Source organism: Histoplasma capsulatum (assembly GCF_000150115.1).
Source record: "Histoplasma capsulatum G186AR genomic scaffold supercont2.6, whole genome shotgun sequence".
Lineage (NCBI taxonomy): Eukaryota > Fungi > Ascomycota > Eurotiomycetes > Onygenales > Ajellomycetaceae > Histoplasma > Histoplasma capsulatum.
Window position 1 is genome coordinate 121,789 of NW_025544806.1, and position 25,699 is coordinate 147,487.

The window sequence follows — 25,699 nt, forward strand, 5'->3', positions numbered from 1 at the left end:
GGCAAATAAATAAGCAGTGGTCCGTGCGGAGCGTTCAATCAACCGCGCTTGATTTCCCAAACGCGTCAGGACACCCGCAACGAGATAAAGCGAATATCAGATATGCCTCATATGTAACATGGACCTAGGAGAAGATGTGGATGACCCGTTTGTGCTTGACGTCAACAAGCTATGGGAGCCTTCTTATTTCCATCCTCCAGCACTGCAACCGCTAGACTCCCTCCCTTGGGATGATGGCTTCCCAGGTAACAAATCAGTTTTCCGTGTGTTGCGCAACAGCTAATATGTGGCTCTAGAACTTGCCCAGGGTGTCTTTCAAGGTGCCTTTGACCAATTTACAAAAAATGGTTCCAACATATATGAATTAAATATTTTCGGCACAGACCCGCTTGATTCGACTGACACAGATTCCCTTCCATCCCACAGTGCGAGAAAAACCAGTATAGATTCTGACGGGGCGGAGGAAGAAACGGATGAGAGAGCAGATATATGGGCGCTCGATGACATTTTAAAGCCAATTACTGAAAAAGGATCATTGGGATCGTGGGATACATTTCCAGACCATCCCGTTCGCCAGAATGTCCCTCTTTACCTGAGTGAAGCTGGCCCACGTGGATTTGATGCTGCATTGGGTTATCAGGCAACAAAATCCGGACTTGAGGATTCGGGTCGAGTAGCGCGAACAAATATTTTCATTGCGAGTCTATTTCGGCTGGGCCTCGGGTGGAATTCGATATTTTTCCGCTTCAACGAACAAAATCGAGTCTTCGAAAAGTATATCAAAGATGCCCGCATATCTGGAATCAGCCTAACGGCAGTGAATGGCCTGGTTGAAGAATTTTTACAATGTGGAACGCAAGTACGCAAGATAAGAAGATTCCTTCTCGAAACGCCTTCTCGAACCGATCTCCCGACCCCGTTGTCCAGCCTTGCCAGCGCAGTGTCAATCCTGCTACATAGTTTTGAGGAGCATGTATACAAGTGTTTTAAGATGGGTTTACCGTTGTTGGCGAGTCAAATGTTATTCAGACGGCCTGCATGTCTCCTCAATGCACTCGTTGACATCATAAAAGGCGCGGAAAATGCGATAACGGACGGTGCTGTTATATCGTCCGTCTTTACGAAATGCGATCATTACTCCCATGAATATGCGTGGCTCTCTGGAGTTCTTCATGAATTAATGGCATTGGTGGCTGAATCGTGGCTTTTACTGGTTGAGTCTTGGATTGGGCTCCAGCCCGAGCCACAAACCATGCCGGAGCTCAATCGGAATGAGAAAAGCTTCATAAAAACTGAGGAAGTTGATGGTAGAAATTCCAGAAGTATTGAAGCTAAACTGGTTGACTACAGCTTCCGTCCAGAAGCTATGCCCATCTTTGTTCCCACAGACTATGCAGAAATGATATTCGAAGGTGGCAAGAGCCTGAGGCTACTCGAAGAATTCCATCCTAATCATCCACTTTCCGTAAAGAGCGGCGCGAGTCGGTCAGTGAATCTAACCTTGGAGTGTGCGTTTACCTGGAAAGATATTGATAAAATCCAACAAAAAGCCAACGACTATGAGTCGCGACTTCGAGCTGAAATACTTAGCTACGATGAAAAACGACTCCAGAAATGTCCCACGCTATCACCCGAGGACAAGAATATCGGAAATACAGTTCATGTTGGCCATTATCCAATTGACGGCGTCTTTTCACTTTTAGATATCGACGACAAGAATGATACTACCGAGTTAGCGAGTCAATCTTCAGTCTCTTCCCATAAACTACACATTCTCCTCGCTGAGAGCAACTGTTTCAACACCGACAAAGTCCCTGGAAACGAATTTCTTTTCGGACCACCTTTGGATGCGTCTGTTTATCTTTCATTCGCCCCAGCTATTTCAGCGCAAACTAGATTAATCAATTTCTCCTGCCTCCACCTTCTCTTCAAAGGACATAAAATCAAGGACCACCTGCAATTACAATGGCGTTTTCAGTTATTAGGCGACGGGGTCTTTTCGTCACGCTTATCTCACATCTTATTTGACCCTGAAATGCACAGTGGAGAACGGAAAGCTGGGGTTGCCCGCGGGGGAAGTTCTACTGGACTTCGTCTGGGCAATCGAGATACCTGGCCACCAGCTAGCTCTGAGCTCCGTCTGGTGCTTATGGGCTTGCTTTCTGAGAGTTACCACGGCGACAAAAATTACCCTGGCCACAACACCGGAAACCAAACCAGGAACAGGGACTTGCCTGGTGGCCTCAGCTTTGCAATCCGTGAGCTGACGGGTGAAGAACTTTTAAAATGCAAAAATCCCAATTCCATTGAGGCTTTAGATTTCCTCCGTCTCCAATACCATCCCCCTTCAGTGCTCGAAGCCATAATAACCCCCAGGAGTCTACGCAGATATGACTCTATTTTCAAACGCCTTCTACGGCAGATGCGAATGCTTTCAGTTTCATGCGGCCTAATCCGAAACTCTACAGATCGCTCAAATGCTACCGATATGAGCCGAACAATCACACAAAAATTCCGGATCGAAGCACATCATTTCGTTCAAAGCGTGAGCGACTATTCCTTCCACATTGCTGTTGGAGAAACATGGAGCAAGTTCGAGAGAACACTTATCAAGACTGAGAAGTGCATTGATAAGGGGGATATCGATGGTACCCTTGACCACGCCAAAAGCTTACACCGCCTCCGAGAATATCATGAAGAAATCCTTGACCAGATCCTCTTTGCTTTATTTGTGAGCAAGAAACACACACAGGCCAGAAACCTTTTGGACGATATCTTCAGCACGATTCTCACATTCTCTTCTTTATCGAAAGCAGCAGCCACTGGCACGTGGATGGAGCAAGAAGGGATGCAATCTTACGATCGGGTAGTTCGTCAGCTTTTCTCGGTGTTTAGGAAACAGGTTTCAGGCTTTGTGAGATTTTTAAGGGCGTTGGATGGGGCCAAAGAGATGAAGTCGAAAGGGAAATACCGGGCTCTTACAGCTTGGGGGAGTGATGGTCGTGCGGGTGTTGAGACAGAGAGTGTCTTTGAACACCTCCTTTTGCGGTTGGATATGAATGGGTTTTATTAGTTCATTCATTGTATGTGAGATATAAGTCAACGATATCCCTAACGTTAGAAGCCATTGTAGAAAACCGTCGAGTGATGCTTAAAATGTTTTATTCTGCGGGCTTCTCAAACCTTCATACATGTTGTCACCAGTCGAGGAGCCTGAGGAATGCTTTTTAAAATATCCTCCACAAGCTGGGAATATATATACATATATCATAAACTGAAAGTGTTCATCCCAAATCCTATATCCCTCGTGAACTAGACGATAAAACTTGGAAATCGTTGCATCTTCAATGTATTGCACGTGATTTTCCAACCCTAATGTGGCTTTGAGGGCATCAATTGGACACCTTGGACCAGCGGAGCAGGCTTGCTAATATCTCTCCTATCAGCATCATCGTCCAGCGATCATCCGGAGGGTACATGTATGCGATCGCGGCATTTCACCGGTTAGAGACTATAGTTGAGAATGCGCAATCGATAGAGAAAAATTTCGATAGAGAAACGATTGGATTTCGGAGAAACAACATCGCCGTGGAAAATTGAACGTCTCATTCGAATGCTATCCTGGTAGCAGAATGTTTTCTTTTCTAGGATTCTTCAACCATTCTCTTAACCCTATCCAGTAAAACGGTGCTTTCTCGTCCCAGTCTTCGTCTCCCAAACTGATCTGGCCTCCTCGCCCTAGCCATAGCCTCACGATCTCGTTGCTTAGCTTCTCTTATCCTTTGTTTCCTTTCAATTTCTTCTTTTCTCCTCTTTGCTATTTCTACCTCTTTCATAAACGGAGACAGCTTTGGTCGACGTTTGCGGCGATTCAGCCCGCCCGTTGGCGGACAATCCGTACTTGATGTAAGCCGTTGTTCTACACCGGGAGCATCAAGCATAGCTTGTCTATCAGGATGCAATTCTAAACTCGCTGGTTCTGTCTGTGTCGCATCATCATCATTTTCCAGTGTTGATTCTTTGGTATAACTGAATTTTGAAGATCCCTTCGCCAGCTCATTTGCTTTAATTTTGGCGTAGGATTTCTTGACCTTGGCTTTATGGATTAGGTCGCTTTTAATTTTTTGTACTACACATAGCAAAAGAAGGAGAAGGCGATTAGTCGTGACTCGTGAGTACCGGTAATATCGAAAAGCGTAGGATAATCATATAGAAACTATCACTTACTTTTTCGTCGATAGGTCCCGTCAGGAAGGTTAGCTGGACCAACTGAAAACCCTTTCTTCTTTTTAGCCACATTAACATCGCCGCCGGCACCATCCTCACGAGGTCTTTTAGGAGTCATGTTGATATTTTCGTAGATTTTCGATAATGGCATCGCTGATGCAGTCGGTGGGCGCAACAGTAATCTCTCAATATCCACAGGCCACCATAATATCACAGAAAATGCCCGTAGATATCGTGGCGCGGCTGAGAGGAAAAGAGAGAGCCAGCCCGTTCCCAAATGCAAAAATATGTTTTCTTTTTCACATTTTCGAATTATTTTTTGATGCGGGCTGCCGTCCCCACGTGACTCGACTCGGCATCCGTGGCTTCTCCGGCAGTAGCCCTCATACGTAGGTCAGCCGGTAGAGGTGATGATTCCATCCCACCGCCACGGCTCTAGATGCTGCCAGCAACAACCTCACGTCACTCTTATTCCAAAGCCGGTCTTGCTTCCCCTCCCTCCTGTGTCCTCCTCGTAACCTCGCTTCTTTGGATCTATCACATATCTACAACTAACCCAGTTAAACCCGTGACATCCACAACCTAAGTGTCTGCCACTACGCCCCGTGGCACACTTCACCTCTCTGCCTTCTCGTCCTCACTGGCTGCGGGGGAGAGCCACGTCTTCCCCTGAGAATGACAACTTGTCTTGCATGCTGGTGACTTTATTTTATAAATAATAACATATGCCAATCTTCAAAGACCAGGAGCAACAAGAGCTCATCCATCATCACCCGTGGCCTGTGAGCTGCACTGAAAACAATGACGACATAACACAGCCCAAACCACTGAAACAAAACGCTGAGAGAGAGGAAGTTATTGCTGATACTTCCTCGTGGGCGTCCAATATGGACGCACGCAGTGGCCCTCAGCGATTGCAAACGAGTGATCGTGAAGTGTTGATACGAAGCATCAAGAAGGGTGAAAGTCCTACTTGGGTTCCTAATCGTTCTGTAAGTCAATATTCAACTCTATCAACTCTAATATACGACAAAGAACCTACTCTTCGATATTCGAATTTGGGTTAGGGCATGCCCCAAGACTGCTGAACGCCATGGGTTTTACTCGAGTGATCCTGTTGCATGGCATGCATTTATGTTATTGGGAATATACCTGTGTTCGAGCTATTCTTACATTATAACAATAAAGAAGCTAATTTTCCGGTCCCTATAGCTGGAAGAGTATTTCGCAACCCATGGAGACCCTCCACACTCAAGGCTTGAAGGCCAGCTGAACACAGAGAAATCCCATCCTCTCCTCCCTGCTGCAGAAATAAAGAAATCACCAGAGCGTGGTTGCAACAGTGAAATATTGACGAGTTGTGCGTCTGAAATCGAGAGGCCACGATCAGCCTTGCATTCGGGTGACTTTCGCGAGGGATCACCCCAAGACCACCAACCAGGCGATCAAGAACCTTTTGGGCCGGATCCCAGTCGTGTTCGTTTTAATTCTTCTCCAACCACACCATGGTATACACCTACAAGTCCACCACGGCCTACAAGGCAGGATGTCGACTCAGTTTTGGCCAGAAGTCGGGCAAGGGCTCCGTCCTTGAATTCATTTTCTTCATTGAACTCTTTTTCTTCAAGTTTTATTCTTAAGGCCCCGACAAGTCCACTAGTCCACCAGGCCAATAATACCGACCTCGACTTCTCATCCAAGATTGATCCTCTCGATCTATCTTCCAGCTCTGAAAACACTAATCGTCGTCGTACCTTACCGCCAGAATCCTTTATGTCCTTCCAATCTTCTCCTCCTGGATCCCTAAGAGGAGCCATGGTTCCGAACTCTTCCCGGTCTTGGAGAAGAGAGGCAACTTTTCCCTACCAAGCTCACCAGCCCCGAAGGTCGTTAACGTCAGCTTACACTCTCCAACCCGCATCATCCCCACAAACACCTTTCATAGCACGCTCGAGAAGGCCATCCTTTTCCACCGATATCTCCTCCCCACTTCATCACGCATCTATGGTCGGATCATATGAAGAATCCATTTTACGAGGGAGAATGTCGACATCCCCGTCTAAACCTCTGGATTTCACCGCTCAAATCGGTGTACTTGGGAGAGGTAATTGTAAACCCAATTTAAAATGCCCTCCTCATGTTACTGTGCCGTTTCCGGCCGTTTTTTATAGCTACCCAGCGTCCGGCAGCGGGCGATCAATATCAGATGATAGTCCCAGTCCATACGTTGGTTTCATCGATATTGAAAATACGTTTCCAAGGGAAGACAAAACAAACCAAAAAAGTCGGCGGCGCTATGCCAGCCCACTAAAACATGTTGATAAACATATAGAAGTGGGCACTACTATGTCAGATGTGAATACAAATGTTACAACACAACAGGAATGGCGTAGGAGGGAGAAGCGATCGCGACGGTCATCATCTCCAAAATCACCCCCTGGAGGATGTTACAGAATACCACAACTAGGCCAACTACAAATCATCATTAAAAATCCCAACAAAACTGCAGTGAAACTATTCCTCGTTCCTTACGAATTAGAAGGAATGGAACCAGGAACTAAAACCTTTATCCGACAGCGAAGTTATTCAGCTGGACCGATTATTGACATGCCCCTGTCAGCCAGGACAAATATTGGAACCGACCCAACAGAAGCTTCCTTGGGTATGAACGAAGATCCAGCCGGCAAGCCGATACTAAGATATTTGATTCATCTGAATATTTGCTGTCCATCCCGCGGTCGCTTTTACCTCTACTCGGGAATCCGTGTCGTTTTTGCGAATAGAGTCCCGGACGGTAAAGAGAAGCTGATAAATGAAATTCAGTACCCTGATCCTCAATATAGCCCTTATAAACCCTCCAAGGAAATTGCCAGTAGGCACAGAAATGCTGGTTATGGGCCTGGTTTACAGCCCATAACTCCAATGGGGATTGGCCTCAATAAGCGCGAGCCTAACTTTTATGCTCAGTCGCCTCCACTACCCCATTTAAAGACGCTCAATTTCGGTCTCCCCGTTCATGCGTCTGGAAATGCTCGCCTAGATGCCTCGGATTGCGAGAAACGTGGGATGGAGGAGCATGATCCACATGGCCCTCACTCGCTGTTTGGTAATTTTTCGAGTCAAACTGCTTCTAACCCAAGTGACCTCCCCACTCTTCCGCTATCTTCAATTAACTCGTTACCTTCACTCGACCTGCCAAGTTCGAGTGCAGACGCAAGTAATATGTACAGCAAACGGCAAAAGGGTGATGTTGGATATGGAAGCCCTTCCGGGATGAGCTCGATCGGAAACGAAACAGGAGAGAGCCTACTGGCGCGAAAACTGAGAAAGCTAGATGTTATGTTAAATCCAGACGTGTCGGACGAAAAGTAAGTGCCGCTACATATACATGATGGAACAGATCTATTCGTGTCGTCACCGTATGGCAATCAATACCGTTTGTCAATTCCAATGGCAAGCCTGCGCCATCCTCATTTCGATTTCACTAGCTTCAAATTATCTTAAATGTTTTTTTTTCTTTTTTTTTCTTTTTTTTTTTTTTTATGGATCTGGCGATAATTCCACTCTTTCTCAGTACCATTTTGACTATTTTTTGTTCACCTTCCACATGGTTTATAGACAAGGCGGGGAGCGGACGGCAACGGCGTTGAATTGGATAATTATCAGCAAATCGGCTGAATGATAAATGGAAGTGTGTATTTACGCGTCCATATACTCCTAGCACTTTTCTTTTCTCTTTCTTCTTGCTCTGTTTGTTTTGGCCTAGCTTGAGATGTCAGACTTTTTACTCACTTGGACATTCTGTACATACATGCAGAATAAAGTGCATCATCCATTCTTGAGCAAGCTACTTCTTCACTTCTTCGCCTACAATATTGGCCCTGCCACAACTCAACCTTTCTATAGTTAGTGGGAAAAGATAACAGAGCCTCATACATCTGCAATAACGCTAGTGAAACTATTTATTCTCAATCAACTTTCAGCTAACTTCAAATCCAAGCCCTGGGGATATAACTAAAGGTCCACTTCCACCCCTTGACAAAGTGGAATTATATAACGTGGTGGTAAGCATGTGGATATATACATCGGTATCACGTTCAGCCTGATGATATATATAAAGCACTTTTAACACAAATCTATATTTGAGGCCATGAACGATCCTTCACCGTGCTAATTCCAGATAGATCGAAGGAGAGAAGTTCGCATTGGTGGTTCTATGTAAAGGTGGTGGCAAGCTCGGTAGCGGAGAATCCTGGCGACAACACTTAAAAATATAATCTCACAACACAAGGTTTATTGCGTCTCAATAGTAAATTATGCTTGCTGGGTACATATATGTACAAAGGATGCTGAAGAAAGCCATTTGGGAAATTTTATAACAAATTTCTTCAACTTTATCCCGCATGCTCGACAATTTCGCTGATGGCAGCCCCATTCCTGACAACGGTTCGGATCTGCCCAGGAATGGGCAACTCCTTAGAGTCGTCATCCGTTCCTTCCTTAGGCGGCACGACGATATTCACGTTGGAGCATTTACTGCTGAAAATCTCAGTATTCAAGCTCGCCTGGCTCAGGTACAGACTTGCTCCATCGACCTGATCAAGCAAGATAGTCGGGACAACGCCATCAATCTGCAGGGCAAATGTAGGGGATTTAATGACATCAACGCTGCTCACAAGAGAGTCAACGATGACGGAGAGGCCCGTACAATTGTCAATAGATATAGCGTTGGCTTTACCGTTAATCTTGACAATCGCTTTATTGCAATGGGATATTAAGATCGAGTGCGAGAGTTGAGCGGGTACCTCGATGATGTCGGTAATGCTATCGTAATGTTCAATGTACCATTTATTACCATCAAGCTGCTTGCGTGAAGGTTTTTTAGAACGCATGCTTTCGGGTTTTGGTTTCTTGCTTGGAACTGGTGATTTTCCACGGGCAGTGGGGGATGTCGCACCGGTCCTTGAATCGCTGCGGTCAGGGACAAGCGAACCAGCCCGAAGGCTAGGATTCTTATGTGTCATTTCCGACTTGTCGACTTTTCGGAGGCCTGAGGTGATCGCAGACCCTTTGTTCAATTGCTCGAAAACAGATGACATATCACCAGTCGATACTGCCTTCGGCGGAGCTGCTCCACCAGCTGGGGGTGGAGGCGGGGGAGGGGGGCCACCTGCGCCAGCAGTAGGAGGGGGGGGAGGGGGAGGAGGCGGTGGTAATGTAGAGCCCGTCGGCGAACCGGACTGAACCTGTTTCAAAGCCTCCGTTACGTCGACTCCATCCCGGTTGTTCCATGTCAAGCCATTCGGATAATGTTCCTTAATATAGGTGACAAGAGATTTAAAAATTTGATAATATGATTGAATAAATGCGACATGAAGATCGTCCCTTTAAAATGTTAGATACTATTCTTTCGCCTTAAGATTATCTGCAAGGGTGTATGTCCACTTACTTTCCCTTATATTCCCTCAGCACTCTGTCTCCGTAGAATTGGGCACCAGCAATAGATTCCCGAACAAACTCTGCGGGCCTGGGTTCAAAGAACCACCCCAAAGAAACCACCCCTTCAGCCACGGCGCTCAAGTGGTTGAATAGAGGAGATGGCCTGTTCGCTTCCCGGATGTTATTAATTTCATCTGAGGCTTTGCGCAGGTCGCCCAAAAGGTCTGGTGATTGCTGGTCCGGTTTCTTGGCCTTCAAGGCGATGTAGAGGTAGGTCCTTTCCGCCTCGAAAGCCCGAAGAATCGCTTTAGACTGCATTTCGAGGTTAGAGCCATGGTTCAGGCAAACACGCACATTGCACCAAATTATACCTGTTCCACAGCTGGTTCCCCAAGCCTTTTACTAAGTTCGACGAAGTTGGTCACCTCCTTGTTGATCAGGGCATCGAAATCCTCGATCTGACGAGGTGGCGGTTCCACGACGGAAGGGGCCGGAGGCACTGGACTTGATGTGGCTTTTGGGGACGCCGAAACAGCACTTGCTGCAATCCCATCAGCGGCAGGACTATCCGGATTCGAGGCCTCAAGAGAAGCTGCCATGTCCTCGAGACGCGAGGTAGCAGCCTCGAGCCTACGATCGCAAACTGTCAGTTGTTCCGATCATTGACAAAGAAAGGAACCCATGACCCCTAGTTAAACAATGGTTTACAAACTTACCGCTTGATGAGGGTTGTGAAACTATTCATGTGGTGGGAAGTCATGGTTTGCGTTTTTTGAGAGTTACCTGACGGTCAAGCTGGAAGCTTGGGATGAGGTGTCAAATAAGGAGGGGGGCTATCCAAAGAAACAATTGGGAGTAAGGACGATGGCGAAGCCTCCAGATGATGATATATAGAAAATGAGAAATAAAGTTGCCTAGCGATGGGAGTGTTGAGTTACTGCCTGCACGGCGAGGTTGTCGATGAGGTTGAGATGATGGCCAGGAGAAGTCGATAATGCATGTTCCTGCGCTAACGCGGGAGCTTGCGTCTTCGATGCGTAAGTAACCGTATTACCGCCCAAGGACAACGACATGTCTGCTAAGAACCCTCCCCTCACACAAGGCCCACATCACTGACATCTCCTTTCCAATGAGATCGTATCGGTAGTGTGCAATTGACTAGATAGATTAGTACCTCGTCTGTGACTAATTTACCTATGTCTGATATGATGTCTTCAAAAAGTGCTAGCAACCTACCTCTTCGAAGCAATATTAGCTTCTGCACACTGGGAATGTTCATTATCGGTCAGTAATTTTTCCTCGCAAATTAGAGTGGTTATGCATGTATATAACAACTCCTTACGCACCGTAAATACAGATGAGATTGAGTTTCCAGCCCCTCGGCCACTACTAAAAAACATCATCGGAGGTGCTGGTGCCTATGCGGCTGTTGGTGCGCGAATGGTAGTGGGAAAGGAACATTCCCGGTCAGTTAGCTGGATAGTCGATGCTGGCTCTGATTTCCCTCCTGAAATACGACACATAATTTCATCATGGGATACCTCCTGTGTACTGAGGGAGTCTTCAGAAAGACTAACTACACGGGCTTGGAATGGATATGGCCCGAATGAGAAAAGGAGTGAGTAAACAGATACTTTTACTGCGGACTTCACTTGGCAATTGCCGCTTACTGACTCCTCTATGCGGGACATGTAAACAGACTTCCGGTATCTTACACCAAAACTTCGCCTGGACCATAACTCTCTTTCACAATCTCAGGTATTCTCCAGATCATTCCACATTGTCTGCTCCTCCGAGCGCTGCTGTCAGATTGTCGAGGGGATACTTCAGAGACGGGAAGAGATTTTGCAAAGCAAGCAGGTTGAACCATCTATTGCCGAGCAGCGTCCAATTTTTGTGTGGGAGCCGGTGCCGGATTCCTGCCACCCAAAGGAGCTTCCAATGTTCTATAAGGCTCTGAAATATGTAGACGTAGTCAGCCCGAATGACCTTGAATTCGCTGCCATGTTTGGGAATGAATCATGGAATTACGGAAATAGCAGTGACCGAGCCATAGCGGACGCCATTGTGAAATCCGGAATTGGACAAGACGGAAGTGGAATACTTGTGGTCAGAGCAGGGAAGGATGGCTGCTATGCGTTCTGCGGAGACCTTTCTTTGCATATTCCATCGTATCGTGGTCTGAAAGTGGTGGATCCAACAGGCGCCGGAAATGCTTTTCTTGGAGCCCTATCTCAGGCGCTCGTTAGCATTGACCGAAATGCTCCTGAAGCTGTTGTGGCTACACTTATGGAATCCGAAGAATGGGCGTCCGTTATCAACGCATGGGGAGAGCACGGGCGGATTCCGGCAGCATTGGTTTGTGCAACTGTGGCGGCTAGTTTTGTAATCGAACAAGTAGGGATGCCGAATATATCCTATTCCGACGGAGAGGAGGAGTCATGGAATGGCGAAAGTTTTAGAGCACGGCTCCGGCTGTATACGAATCAACTTCATCACACCAAGGCCTTGGAAAAATAGAAAATAAAATATCGATTGCTTGATCGATTGGTAATAGTATGTGTATCTAATCCCATTGAATCAACGCCAAGAGGAAGATTGTACATATAATCCACAGATCTCCAACCCAAATGAACCTCCTCGCCATTGTAAAACTCATGATTTGCTTGCCTCTGCCAACTTCTTTTCATGTTCACAAATTTGTTTGCTCCACCTGTAAATTTCATGATAAGTAATTGCACATGTAGTGGCTTATTATAAATCTGCCGGCTGCGCGCGGGGAAACCCACCATCGACTAGGGAAGAATCTGCCCTGTTCAGGAAATTTCGTACGGAATTCTCTGTCTGCGGAGACGCTAAAGGCCATGGCAGCAGTACCGAATATAACAGCAGCGACTATCGCGGTATTGGTTTTCCAGTTTGCGGGTTGAGAGTACCAGCCACCAGCTGGTGACCAGACGTGCTTCGGATAGCTAAGGTTCGAAGAGTTAGCAACGCTGTTCAATTGGGGGGAAAAGCAAAGAATATTCAACAAAACCATGGCCAATTACTTACCGAACTCTGGGGCCACCTCCCATTTTGAGCAAGAGGTTCGGATATGACTTTAACCGACGTGTGAGCGCGCAACTGACAACTGAAGAAATCTTGAAGTTCCCAGAGATAACCCAAGGTATAAAGACACTAGCGACAAAAGAAATCTAGCGTGAAGAGTAGCCTGTCACATGACCTAAACCCAAAATGTTCCTGCTCGAATTTTTTGAAGCCTCCTAGATATGAAGAAAAACGAACAAGCCTCCCCAGTGTGTCTACAATCTATTCAATTGCGAGTTTAGAGCACTACCGGGGATTTGAGGTTTGCCATCGAGTAGGAGCCTAAATGAAGAGACTGCAGCTCCTCCGATGGAGCAGTTCGGTTCTTCCATCGCGAATTCGACCTACCACGAGATATGCGTCTCCAGCTCCGCATCAGTTTTATTTCACAGCTATTCGACAGCAATCTTCTGCGTCCTCAAGTGTGCTCGCGGAGGAAAATGAACTTTGCGATGATGAGCACTCCTCAGGTTTTCACGTAAACCGAACGCCAACCCCTCCCTCACCTCCCGTTGAAGCTGCATTGAATTCCCCTAAACTCTCTGCCATACATTCTCGACTCTCCCTTCCGCAACGATTACCACTTCAGACGCTGGCTCGAACCCTGGTTGACGAGTCTGCCGATCCTTCTCCGCAGTTCAACAATAAATCCCTTTCAATTCTAGGTAGTGATCTCTTAACATACTACACTGCTGAACATCTGATAAGCACCTATCCGCGGCTTCCAGTTAAGGTCCTTTGGGCAGCGATGTATTCCTATATTGGAGCGAAGCCGCTGGCTGCGATGACTAGGGAATGGGGTCTGGAATATGCTGCTGAGCCCGGACCTGAAGTAGACCCAGGTCTCCTACAATTTAAACGGCTACCTCCAGACACTGGATTCGAAACCAAGTCAAATGGCACATTCCTTAGACGTGATGAAAATATGGCAAAACGCAGTACAAGTGCAAGGATAATATATGGTGGCGCCTTTGGTGAATCAACACTTCCCTATCCCGTCCACCATGAGGGCGTCACTCCCAACCGAGCTTGTGCAAATTTCATACGTGCCGTCGTGGGCGCTGTATATCTACACGCTGGTCGACCAGCAGCGAAGCAGTTTTTTAAAGAACACTTCATGAGCCGCCATCTCGACATGGCCTCGTTGTTTAGCTTCCGGCAACCGACGCGAGATCTCAGCAAACTCTGCCGTCGTGAAGGCTTTGAAGACCCCGTCGCAAAAATTCTGAGCGAAACTGGTCGCCATAGCAATCGTCCTGTGTTTAACGTAGGTATTTTCTCCGGGCCAGACAAGCTGGGCGAAGGGGCCGGTGGAAGCTTAAGCGAAGCGCGCTTTAGGGCTGCGGCTGCTGCGCTTAAGGGCTGGTATCTATACAGCCCGCTTGGGGTTAGGGTTCCGAGCTCGATGGAAGAAGAAGGTGCTGAGCCATGGAAACCCGTATATGTCGATCCCGGCGAAGTTATAGTATGAGCGAAAAGTCGGGGCCCCTTCAAATACATAGCAAAATATACCAAAATTATACGGTCAATTTTTTTTTTTTTCTATCTGTTTGCTGCTTTTGGTAAGGAAACATCAAGGCGGGATCACATAACGCATTCGGCATTTTTGCTCACGTTTCTTCTTCTCCTATTAGCCTTTTGATCGATCCCTATGACATCTTGATTGTCCTGCCTCATATTCATGTTGGGCTGCATTCCCCTTTCTATAAGTGTTGTTCTATCGTATCTACTCTATCTCTTTCCTTTCCTCTTGTATTTAATGCACATGTACAATATTGGGAAATGAGGTTTTGTCTATCTGTTGTTGAAACGTTCCATTACTGTCTTTCCAACCTTTTCATTACCACTGCTGTCAAAAAGAAACCACAGCTCCTCCACTCTCTTTTATATTCAAAACTGTCATCTGCAATAGAAACGGCGTCGGCTTGTGCGAAAGCTGGAGATGGAATGGTTAGATTCCACGATTCTTCTGCTGCTTCTACAGACACCCTGTCACCCATCGCCTTTTGGATGAGGCTTGGCATATGCTCCTCCTATTCAGATGAGATCTTTTCCCAGGTGAATTATATCATTTGGAAGGAATACACCTTTCTCATTGAAATTGACTTGGTACATCTACATGTTCAACTACGTGCATGTAGAAATAAAAATAAACATATTAATTCCAAATTATTGCAAAAAATAAAACAATATATGGAAACCCCGAAAACATCGCTTGCTATCTCGCAGACTTCCTTCCTGAAACATGGCCGTAAGAGTATTTCAAATATTCAATTCGTCTTGGACGAATCCAAATATGCCCCATATTCATCCCAGAGATCTAATACCTCAGCACCAAATAGCCCATACCAGAATCCACGTTTAACCAACTTTTCATCGGTCACTACTCCCGCTCCCTTTCGATCTGCTTTCTCAACGGCCCCACCGTTCCCATCTCCCCCAGCACTACCGTTCCCACCCGATTCACCAACATACCCAATCCTCAAAAGGCGATCATTCAACATGCCCACCGCCCCTACTCCAACCTTAATATCCTCAATCCACTCCAAGAAAAATGCTGTAACCTGGTATCCCTTATCCCAGCTGCTCCCGCGCTCAGCCTTGCTCCTCGGCCGCTTCCAATGAGGCGGCGCAAGTCCAGCTTTCAAACGGACAAAATCTGCAACGCCTTCAATCAAGCCCGAAGGGGGGTTCGGGATAGCTGATTCCGGTTCAGCCTTGTTCTGCTCCATCTCTCCATTCTTGTGCAGTGCCGCCGCGTTAGAGTGAGGGCGAGTGTGCTGGTAGCAATGCACTAGTTCATGAGTGATCACTCCCCGGAGCTCGCGAGCTGGATCTGCGGATGTGCTACTAACGGTAGCGATGTAGGAGAGGGAAACGTGAATCTCCTTGTCGAGGTCCGTACCGGTTGTGTAGGCTACGCCAGGCATGTCGCGGACCAAGAAGGTGACGGAGCGCGTCGCCGGCAACGAGGGGTCGAAATGTGGAGATATACGGTGCGCATGGCTGCCGTCTCTGCCGCTATTGATTTTTCCAGCTTGATTAGGTTCCGACGGAGATGTGTATAAGTAGGTTACAATGTTGCCTAGCGCTGTGTTTATTGCAGCATTTGGATCTGGGATAAGATTTATGAAAGCTTTGGACGCCGGCTGGGTAAGGTCCTCCAGATGTAGCCGGAGTTTAGGGGTAGGCTGTGGCAGGGAGTAAATTCCTTTCGGGCTCGGGCTGGCGCTGTCGACTTCATTGGCCTCAATGGTGCCGTCCTCGTTTATATAATCGCCAGGGATTGGAGAGGAACTGGGGGTTAACTGAACCCGGGAGCTCGATGGAGTGCGCATGATTATCAGAGTCATTTATGGGTGTTACGGGAATGCTGATACTGTGATAAAATTGACAAGGCACATAACTACGCAGTATATGAAGACACCCATGTGTTTGGATATGGACTTGGAAACAGGCTCAGAGACATTGGCATGCATATTTGGTACTGTACATTGTAAAACCAATTCGCCATCTCATTCTTGTCGATGCCATCTACTTGAACGACATGTATAACTAAAATAAAGATCATGGCCTTGTTCAGATAACTGGTAATTATTAAATATATAAATAAAGAATAAACTCTACTCCTTGAAACTTTAAATGCCAATGTCGGGGGTGTGGTTCAACTGGCAGGTAAACCACGGTTCGAGCATGAAAGTCAGTATTGTTTACAACACGAGCTTACCAGTATCCTTTGCGATTTTGCTAGACATTCACATTTCTCCTACGCAGTACATCCTACATACGTAGAATACGACGGGTACCAAATCCGAACCTTACTGTCAGTCAGGTCACGAAATCGTGAGTAGGAGTGCTCGGGGTGTTGGGTCTGACAGCGGATTAGGCCTAGCGCAGGCGGCTTGCGGTACCGCCAAGACAACGGGGTTTTGGGCAGCGAAAACAATCAAGTTACCCTTTCTGGCAATGGTCTGGCGCACCTTCGTGTCTTCCTCGTCGACTCCATCGCCGTGTCTCTTCTCCCGTACCAGCGCTGTTCTCTCTACCAGGCTACCTTGTGTGCATCTACTGCGTCGGATCCAGGTAAGAACCGCTTCTTCTTCATGCGTCATTGTCAGCCCCCTTTCGCGGTTTGACAGGCCCAGCTGTGCCCGTGGTCTGTGCTACTACAAGGGTCTTCCCCTCCTCCTTCGCTTTTACAATCACGGCCTATTTACTCCAAGACCGTGTGGGTTTCATCCGTTGTCGCTAATAGAATTGTTCTGCTGCAGATTGTTAGGATCCACACTACATCGTGATCTTACTTCGAACCCCCTCTCTTGGGCGCCTAGAATACTTTCTGCCATCGGTATCTAATTGCCAATTTGAGCTTGTCTACAAAAGGGGAGCAGATAGTCCGGTGATATTGCGCATAAACTCTCTGCCCTTGGTCTGGGTATATCGGTATTCGCAACACCCTATATAAACTTCCTACCAAATGAGCATTGTTGTCAAAAGATCTTGACAATGGAAGCTAGAGCCACTGAGGTTCTAGCTGCACTGAAAAACCCCAACCTCTCCATCGAGGCGAAAACACAACAGCTCACAAAGCTCAAGTCGGAAATAAAACAGAAAAATGTACCTGAGGTCGCCATTTCCACCGTGTTTGAGGCCGTCCGCTATGCGCTTGCATCACAACACTCGTCTCTTTCCGCAGGGGGGTTCTCTGCCTTAGGCCATCTCCTCAAGCGACTTTCTCTCCAAGATCTCCATCAGGCTATTGCAGCTCAAGGCCGCTCCACTTACCCACTACTCCTTGAGCGATTAGGTGACCATAAAGAACGGGTTCGCGCACAGGCTGCCCAAGCCTTCAGTGACTTTTGGCAATCTGCCCCCGTTGAAGTTGAGCACCATGTCCTGGAAATTGCGTTGGTGGGGAAGAATCCTCGAGCAAAAGAAACTAGTATGACATGGCTAGCGACTGTGAGTGTATAAGTCACAGTGGAGCCTGCCTGATGTGACATTGCCCCATCTACTAACATTTCTCCTCCCTTTTGCAGATGACTCGTAACCGTGGGCTGCTCTTCCGGACATACGTGCCAAGCCTTGTCGCCTGCCTCGAGGATGCTGATAGTGGAGTCAGGGAAACTGCAAAAGCGACCGTTATCGATTTATTCCAGTATGCAATCTCCCTGAATAAGTCGCTCTAATGTTCTAGATGTTAATGTTGTGTTGCAGAAATGCCCCTCCTCGAGCACTATCGGATTTGAAGAAACAACTTCAATCACATAATGTGAGAAAATCGATAACCAACTCAATCCTGTCTAGCATTGGCGTCGATCAAGATCTTTCCTCTTCCATGCAATCCCAGCCAAGATCTGATATCTTGAGACCCGAGAGCAGTTTCTCAAGCCACCGAGAACCTCAACGTCCCAACTCTGTTCTATCAACCCGATCTATTTCGAACGGCGAAGCAGCAAGTAAGGAAGCTAGCATGGCATCAGATTCTATCCATGGTGGTATGAACCAATATCAATTTGTTGCGCGTTTTACTAACATCTATTCCAGATCCCCCGAAACCTCCCCGAGGGGATCCGCCGCGGAGAGATGCAGTGTTATCTCATAGCGTCAGCGTCGAGTCTTTCCCCACTGTTGTTGGAAACGCCGAAATTGTTGAAGTAGAAACTGTGGACCCGCTTTACCTCAATTCTCATCGAGAACTGGACGAAATATTTCGCGAAATGCTGCCTTATTTTGAAGGCAGGGAATCGGAACAGAATTGGATCCTCCGTGAGAAAAGTATTTTGAAATTGCGACGGATAACAAAGGGCAATGCCCCAACTGATTTCCAACATAATTATTTGGTTGGTATCAAAAGTGTACTTGACGGTATTCTAAAAGCCGTCAATTCGTTGCGGACTACACTCTCAGCGGCCGGTTGTAGCTTAATTCAAGATATTGCCCGAGCAAATGGCCCAGCCATTGATCCAATGGTTGAAGTTCTCTTGCAGAATATGATTAAGGTGTGCGCAAGTCTGAAAAAAATTACCGCTCAAAACGGCAATCTTACGGTGGATGCTATCATCGGCAATGTATCCTACACGTCTAGAATTGTGCAACATCTTTGGCTTGCATGTCAAGACAAAAATGTTCAACCCAGGTTGTTTGTCACGGGTTGGATACAAACTTTAATCATGAAGCACAGCGGGCATAGAGGATTGATCGAACATAGTGGGGGTGTTGATGTCCTCGAGAAATGTATCAAAAAAGGACTGGGAGATGCGAATCCTGGAGTGAGAGAAAACATGCGTTCAACTTTCTGGACTTTCGCGAGAATGTGGGCTGATAGAGCAGAAGGGTATGTATCGAACAACATTCTCACCTTGGTAAAACAGCTTTACTGAAGTCATTTAGGATCATGTCCACAATGGATGCGAAGTCCAGGTCTCTTCTCGAAAGGGATCCCGGAAATCCAAATCTTGATGCTAATTCCTTAAATACCAACGGAAGACAGCGAACAGGCATGGGGAATAATGGACCAGGTGGGGGCTCACGACTGACACTCAAGGAGACAATCGCTGCTCAGAAAAAAGCTCGTTTGGCTGCAGCGAAAACAATACCTGCTCGCCCGGAATCTGCCCAGTCATCATTTCCAGATTTGAAATCATCTAGATCTTCCATACACCGACAACCTGGAACAACCACTCGTACCGTTCCTACCGGGTCTCATATTTCGTCCCAAAATACCTCTCTCTCCTCTGCACCAATGCGGCCCTCATCAAGACCCCGGCGGCCCGAGCTGATGCGGCCTGCCACTGCCGACCCATATTCATCTCGTAATAGATCTGTTCATAGCTCATCCCAGCAGAAATTATCAAGCCCCTCAGGAAGCCCCCAAAAACCTAGGAGTAAGACCACAACGTCAACTCCAGGAAGAAGCAATCCAACGCCTCTCCGTCCTAAGTCGAGACTTGACACTAGTGCGCCTGTAAGCACTGCAAAACCAAAACCCAAGCGACTTGACATTGCTGGGCTTAAACCTGGAGAAGCCCGTTTAATGGCAGGTCCCGCTGGTAAACCAAATTACGCATCTTCTGTGGATCCAAAACCGCTAGCTGCAAGCCCAGCTAGGTCAGAGGAAAATCTACCTATTGTTTTACTACAGGATGACAATAAGAATACGGAAATTAGTTCTACCAGCTTTGCTTCGGATGCCGAAGTTTTTACTGAAAACAAAACCGATCTTATGACAGAACTCCCTACACCTGGATCTTTGGTGATGTCCCATGGTACCCCTACAAGCCATCGCCGTTTGAGCAGCAGTGACACCTCTGTTTCTCGCATCCCAATGTCACCACCTTTCCAACCAAAAGTCCATTCAGAGGAATGTTTGGCTGTGACGTCCAGCCCCAACAGAAACTGTTCCAACAATAATGATAATATTGCGCCTAAGAATGCTTCTGCTGGTCGATTTTCTTTACCTAGCACTGAAGTTACCTATTCCGGAGAAACCCTCAAGGTGTATGAAGATCCTCAGTCTCCAAATGCGAAGGAAGATGTTCCCCATCCGGAACCACTTGGAATCCCTCCGAGGTCTCCTATTAAAGCCAATCCGCTTGAAGAACTCCCAATTAATGAACCGGCGAACACGCCTAATCGAAAATACAATGGTCAACAGGAGCCCTCAGGTTTCTCGCCTCCAACTAGCGTCGCTATGCCTGCAAATGAAAATTTGCACCGGCGATGGAAAAAAGTGGAGATCTCAGAGAGGCGAAGAAGCCTAAGCCCTCGATCCAAAGACCCATCACGAGGGCGAGATATGATTGATAGGGGACTTAATAAAATTCGGACAGGGGCTATCGATGTGCATGGATACCGGAAGGTACAGAGTTTAATCAAATACCATCAATCAATATTTAATGACGAAGCCAAGTATGGTGAAACATTAATGGTGTTGTTAGACGCCCTCGAGGTGCCAGATGCAGATAAGAAATCAGCAACCGGTCGACAACTGGATCTGAAGACACAGGTATTAGTGACTATTCGTTTGTTGTTCTCGATGAATCGTGGCTATTTTTCGAAGTACTATGCCAGAGCCATGACGGCAATTATTACGGCACGCAAACACTACGAACTTACCAACCATATCGTCAGCGGTCTCGAGGAAACGGCTGAGGATATCGTTCAAGCATGTGAGCCTGCAGATGTCATCGATGCAATCTTGGGTCTTCTCGAGTTCGAAGAGAAGTCCCCTGACAGCCATCGCATGATTGCCATGGGTGGATATATCCTCAGCGGGCTCCTACGCCGGCTTAACGAAAAGAACCTATTCCTCAGTGAGCCGGAGTTGGAACGACTTGGCAACTTCGCAAATCAGAGCCTCAAGGATCCCCAACCAGACATTCGCCGAGCTGTGATGGAGTTCTGCCTGGAGCTTCACGAAATGGTCAAGCCGGAAGAAGCCTTTTGGCGCATGATTAAGTCTGAAGAGCATCGTCCGTTGCTGACATATTACATCGTGAGAAAGCCTGGAAGATGATCTCGAAATCAGATACAGATTTTTTTAATTTGTTAACGGGACGAAACCCTTTTTTTTGGTTTCCTCTTGCACTTAACTATTCTCTATCAACTCAATTTTTTCACTTCCGGTTCATCTTGCTATAAGAACCCTGTTCCTTAACTGTCAAAATTCCTTTCTTGTTGTCTCCCTTGTCGTCTCCCTTGTCTGAATTGCTGTACCGATCGATGTAGCCCTGGTTTTACCATTATGATTGCTTTTGCTAGCGTTACATCAGAGTACGTGTAGTGATGCCCGCTTTCTTTCTTCCTCCTCCTATACCTATACCTCCTCTTTCCCCTATTCTTCAACTTGAATTGTTTTTTCTTTCCCTTTAAAAAAGCAAATACTGTAGTAGTATATCTTTTTAATTGTATATTTGATTTTGTCCCTTCCTCCTTTCCTTTTTTTCCATTTATTCTTTTTTATCTTCCTTGTCCCTTGTGGGCTTTGCTCTTTTACCCACCTTTTTTTAGTATTACAACTCAGGAAAATTGTTCTAATCCTATTTCACCAATCCTCCCGAAGTATTATTTTAACTATGGAGAACTTTTAGTTCTTAGCTTGTTTGTATCTATTTACCATACTTTTAATGTGGGGGACCACATAAAGCAGTGTACTTTCAATTTGGCTTACAAAAATCTTATTTATTTTATTTCTATTTTTTTTTCGTTTCCCAAAAGTCAATGGCTTGGTTTTCTTTTTCTTTTTCTTTTCTTTTTGCGGGAACTCTTTATGTTGGGGTAACTCTGCTAGATCTACGATCCGTACATCTTGGTGTTGATATTATCATTATCTACGTCCAACAGGTGGTCCTGATAAATTTGGATCACCACTCAGGCATTTGTTCAAAATATATATTCTAGTATTCCACCTTGATACGTTAAAAAGCAAGCAAGGACAACGATAGTAAATATCATCAACCACTACACAGCTCGCTGAGGATTCTGAAAAGCAGTGCAGGCCGGTATGCGCTTCGATGACATTATTTTTAACGCTTTCAGTTTGAAGATTATATGAAAGAGAAAGTAGCATTACACGACGGTTTTATATTCCGTTTTCCGATATATATATATATATATATACAATCGCGATTTTTCCCAACGATCATAAATGTAAACTTATCTCCCATCCTTGATTTGATTTTGGTTTAATCGCCGCCCACCGATTGATTATTCGCAGTAGATCGGATGTGCAGATGTATATACTGCACCCGTGTCATGGAACACGAATCGGACAAAAATCCGCCCAACAATCCAATGATAACATTGAACTGTCCGTGCTTTATCGCCACCCTGGTTTGTGAAGAGTTGTTGAGAGGATGTGAGGGGTACGCTACCACTAACTAAGAGAGCGGACGGTCTTCACAGATGGTTCAATGGGGAACACTACTAACTAGTATTTTAAGATCGGGACCATGACTGATCGAACAATGGGGAGCGGGAGGCAATGCGGTGGCATTGTTACTCTTTTCATTTTAATTTCTGGGGGACCCCGGAAAATATATCAATCTAGTGTTTCCATTTTTGGATCTTGGATTTGGTTTTCTTTCTCAATCAGCATAGCTAGCTGCCGGAGAGGCGGGTTGAGGGAGAAGGGCTGTGATATTTCTCCCGCATCTTTTCCACTTCAAAAGTGGAGATGGGAGGAAGGAATTGGGCTTGTCGAGAGTATGTATGCCTTCCACGAATTTCCTCAGTTACGACCGTCAACTCAAATAGTTACATGTAATTCGGATAATAGTCAAGTCAAAGAACAGGATATCTCGAAGGCATATTCCATGTTTAGGGCATGTCCTGTTTGGCCATAGTTTTAAGCGTCGTAGGTGAAGAGTTAAGTCACTGACAATATCAGATCGTGTCAACTTCTTCGCACATTAACTCCATGCAAAGCTGCGCAGAGATGCGGACATCGCGAGCCAATGGGATGTTCGTCATTTTCACATGGGTCTTTGGAGATATACCTTGGAAATAAGAAACAGGGTAGTGGAAATACGGGGCTGGGGTATTCCGAGACATTCAAACCATCATCTGAAGGTTTTTTTTTCGGGGTGTTTTACGAAACGAAATTTGCTGGGATGATGGACGGAGGCTGACTGGGAGCCCGGTGGTGTTTGAGAAGATCCCCCGCAAGTGGCGACTACAGGAGATCGAGTCGAGGACCTGTTGTTCATTTTCTCAATCGAAGATGGGCTTCAGGTTAGTGGAGGCTGATGGTCAGAGCTTCTTAGGGGTGTTTCGTCGACGCAGGTACGGGACTAGAGACAACCATCTAACTAGCTGGTTGAGGATCTGTGTTGTTTCATTCAACTCCCAAGCGACTTGATTGACCGCCCAGAGAATTGGCTGGCGGGTCTCTCTGCCGTGGTGAAGATGTTTGACAGAAAACCAAATATGCCAGAAGGGGGAGAGTAAAGTAATTAAATACAGTTGGCTGTTTAGTGGTTGGGACGATGCTGAAACTTGGGACTTGATCCTTACAATTTATGTCAAGGGGAACGTCTACTGTCGCAGGTGTATCGGGGGGTTGAGTTTGATGTTTGAGATATGCTTCAATCTTCTTGCAGTTGCTGTTCCTGGCTCAGTCGACAAAGCGCGGGCCTGATTGCTCAGGAGGGGCTTCAGTTTTGTTCCTATCGAGTCCTTACCCCTGTAGCTATCCACGCCGAACCACAGCATTTTCGCTTGTAGGGAACTTTACTCCTAGTTAGTAGTGTAGTAATAGGGTTTGTTCTGCACGTTGTCAATGCCATGGCTTTCTGGCCATTTGACTTCTTGACGATAAGACGGAGAACGGAGGGGGAGGATTAAAGCGCCGGATGTTTCCCCCTATTTTCGGTGTCGAACAAAGGGGGGATTGCCTGCCACTACGCAGACTGCTACATTTCAGGTACTTTTGGGTGCGTGTGTGCTTAGTTGTTTGTTTGCGTGTTTCATTATTCGCAAATTATTAACAATGTGATGATTGCGGGACTGGGATGGCAGCAGGGCGCCCAGAACCCTTGAATATTAAAAAGGCTGATCAAAAGGACCAGTCTGGACTTGTTCCGATGTCCAAACAGCACAGACGCAGACCAACATAGACTGCGTATGCGCATGCAGAAGATGATTCTCCGCCATTGTTTGAATGGCTGAAGAAGACAATACTGCGTATATTCAGTTTCTGAACTGGAAAGCGGCCATATGACGAGAAAGGGCCCTCCTTGACGATATATCAACCCGCCATTTGAAAGGTTGAAATTATCCCATATGTGGCTTTTCGTGCGCCATCCTATCCCTGAGGATGTTTCGTTTTGGAGATTGTTGGAACCAAATTCAGTTCTCCTTTTCCTTGCGGTTTTCCTTCCCCTGAAAACAAACATAATAATTACTCATGACCACATTGAGCAGCTAGCAACTCTTTTGAGTTCTGGTGCAGTAGTGGCGGTTTAGCAGTTGGCCTAGTGGGGCTACTTAAGCCCTTGGAGTAGCATCGCGCGTTCCCGTGCTTTGCTCGGTTTTGTTGGCGTTGTAAATTATAATCATTTTATTTTCGTTTCTGCTGCTTGCATCTGACACCTAGCGTGGTGGTCACTGCTCAGGTAGACGGGCATCAATCTCGCACCAGTGTCCCACAGAGAATATCGGGGATTCACAGCAGCCAAGACGTCTTGCCTGACAAGTTGCTCAGCAGCAGCAGCCGTTGCGCCTCTGAAACGTCACCTGTGTATGCATGTTGTTGTAACTGAGACGAAGTAATTAGCTTTTATCAATGAGCAGATTTAACTGCAGAAGTAATTAGCTGCGAGAAGCCAAACGTAATACTTCCACGCACGCAATAACTAATCTAGCTGTACTCCGTAGTCAAGAATCGGTTCGCCGAGTGGTTAGCACGTTGTTTGAGTTCGCTGTTGCTGTGCGAAATGTCTTGGTTGGTGTTGGTTAGCCTCAACGCTGGGCCAGCGTGTGCACTTTCTTTTCTTTTCTTTTCTTCTCCCCCTGGATCGCTTCCAACTTAATCCACTCCGCCGCCTGCGCCTAATCTCTGCGATTCAGGCCGCTGAGCGAGAGCCGACGAATTGACAGCAGAAGGCGGGCTGCATGCCGCCGAATAATCTTACTGCCCTAATCCTGCGTGCTCCCTCGTTTGTTTTCCCCCTCGCTCCGTAGAATACCTCCACGTCTTGGTTATTTCTGACATTCCACTCTCTCCCTTCCGCTGCCTGGCCTACCGTCGCTGAGAAGACACACCCGATTATCAATTGACACCTTGGTAGGCATCTATCTCGCTTCTTGTCCTCTCCACCCAGGTGTTGTACAGTCCCGGCCATCTTCATCTTCCACCAACAGCCCATCAAAAGCCCACCAATCTCTGGCGTGTTTCACATTCCTGGAACTCTCAGTTACCCCCTCTGGTTGTGCCTTGTCT

At 46.6% G+C, this 25,699-nt stretch overlaps 9 protein-coding genes across 9 annotated transcripts; 5 read left to right on the forward strand and 4 right to left on the reverse strand.

Moving 5' to 3' along the window:
* Positions 1-118: 118 nt before the first annotated feature.
* Positions 119-3,260, forward strand: HCBG_04736 (uncharacterized protein; the record flags this gene model as incomplete). Its single annotated transcript, XM_045431785.1, has 2 exons — positions 119-245; positions 297-3,260. 2 exons carry the CDS (start codon positions 119-121, stop codon positions 3,071-3,073), a joined length of 2,904 nt encoding a protein of 967 aa, XP_045286997.1.
* Positions 3,261-3,644: 384 nt separating this feature from the next.
* Positions 3,645-4,378, reverse strand: HCBG_04737 (uncharacterized protein; the record flags this gene model as incomplete). Its single annotated transcript, XM_045431786.1, has 2 exons — positions 3,645-4,129; positions 4,228-4,378. 2 exons carry the CDS (start codon positions 4,376-4,378, stop codon positions 3,645-3,647), a joined length of 636 nt encoding a protein of 211 aa, XP_045286998.1.
* Positions 4,379-4,952: 574 nt separating this feature from the next.
* On the forward strand, positions 4,953-7,599 carry HCBG_04738 (uncharacterized protein; the record flags this gene model as incomplete). Its single annotated transcript, XM_045431787.1, has 2 exons — positions 4,953-5,219; positions 5,440-7,599. The coding sequence occupies 2 exons, from the start codon at positions 4,953-4,955 to the stop codon at positions 7,597-7,599; spliced, it is 2,427 nt and encodes an 808-aa protein (XP_045286999.1).
* Positions 7,600-8,621: 1,022 nt separating this feature from the next.
* On the reverse strand, positions 8,622-10,426 carry HCBG_04739 (adenylyl cyclase-associated protein; the record flags this gene model as incomplete). The annotated part of the gene is made up of 4 exons (XM_045431788.1): positions 8,622-9,612; positions 9,677-9,978; positions 10,038-10,296; positions 10,383-10,426. The coding sequence occupies 4 exons, from the start codon at positions 10,424-10,426 to the stop codon at positions 8,622-8,624; spliced, it is 1,596 nt and encodes a 531-aa protein (XP_045287000.1).
* Positions 10,427-10,862: 436 nt separating this feature from the next.
* HCBG_04740 (MAK32 protein) lies at positions 10,863-12,186 on the forward strand (the record flags this gene model as incomplete). The annotated part of the gene is made up of 3 exons (XM_045431789.1): positions 10,863-10,950; positions 11,024-11,284; positions 11,366-12,186. 3 exons carry the CDS (start codon positions 10,863-10,865, stop codon positions 12,184-12,186), a joined length of 1,170 nt encoding a protein of 389 aa, XP_045287001.1.
* HCBG_04741 (uncharacterized protein) lies at positions 12,186-12,790 on the reverse strand (the record flags this gene model as incomplete). Its single annotated transcript, XM_045431790.1, has 3 exons — positions 12,186-12,379; positions 12,456-12,638; positions 12,721-12,790. 3 exons carry the CDS (start codon positions 12,741-12,743, stop codon positions 12,322-12,324), a joined length of 264 nt encoding a protein of 87 aa, XP_045287002.1.
* A 193-nt stretch (positions 12,791-12,983) lies between these two features.
* On the forward strand, positions 12,984-14,283 carry HCBG_04742 (60S ribosomal protein L3; the record flags this gene model as incomplete). The annotated part of the gene is made up of 1 exon (XM_045431791.1): positions 12,984-14,283. The coding sequence occupies one exon, from the start codon at positions 13,043-13,045 to the stop codon at positions 14,225-14,227; it is 1,185 nt and encodes a 394-aa protein (XP_045287003.1).
* A 743-nt stretch (positions 14,284-15,026) lies between these two features.
* HCBG_04743 (PBSP domain-containing protein) lies at positions 15,027-16,094 on the reverse strand (the record flags this gene model as incomplete). The annotated part of the gene is made up of 1 exon (XM_045431792.1): positions 15,027-16,094. The coding sequence occupies one exon, from the start codon at positions 16,092-16,094 to the stop codon at positions 15,027-15,029; it is 1,068 nt and encodes a 355-aa protein (XP_045287004.1).
* A 1,168-nt stretch (positions 16,095-17,262) lies between these two features.
* Positions 17,263-21,344, forward strand: HCBG_04744 (HEAT repeat protein; the record flags this gene model as incomplete). Its single annotated transcript, XM_045431793.1, has 5 exons — positions 17,263-17,718; positions 17,796-17,914; positions 17,974-18,254; positions 18,304-19,093; positions 19,150-21,344. 5 exons carry the CDS (start codon positions 17,263-17,265, stop codon positions 21,272-21,274), a joined length of 3,771 nt encoding a protein of 1,256 aa, XP_045287005.1.
* Positions 21,345-25,699: the final 4,355 nt, after the last annotated feature.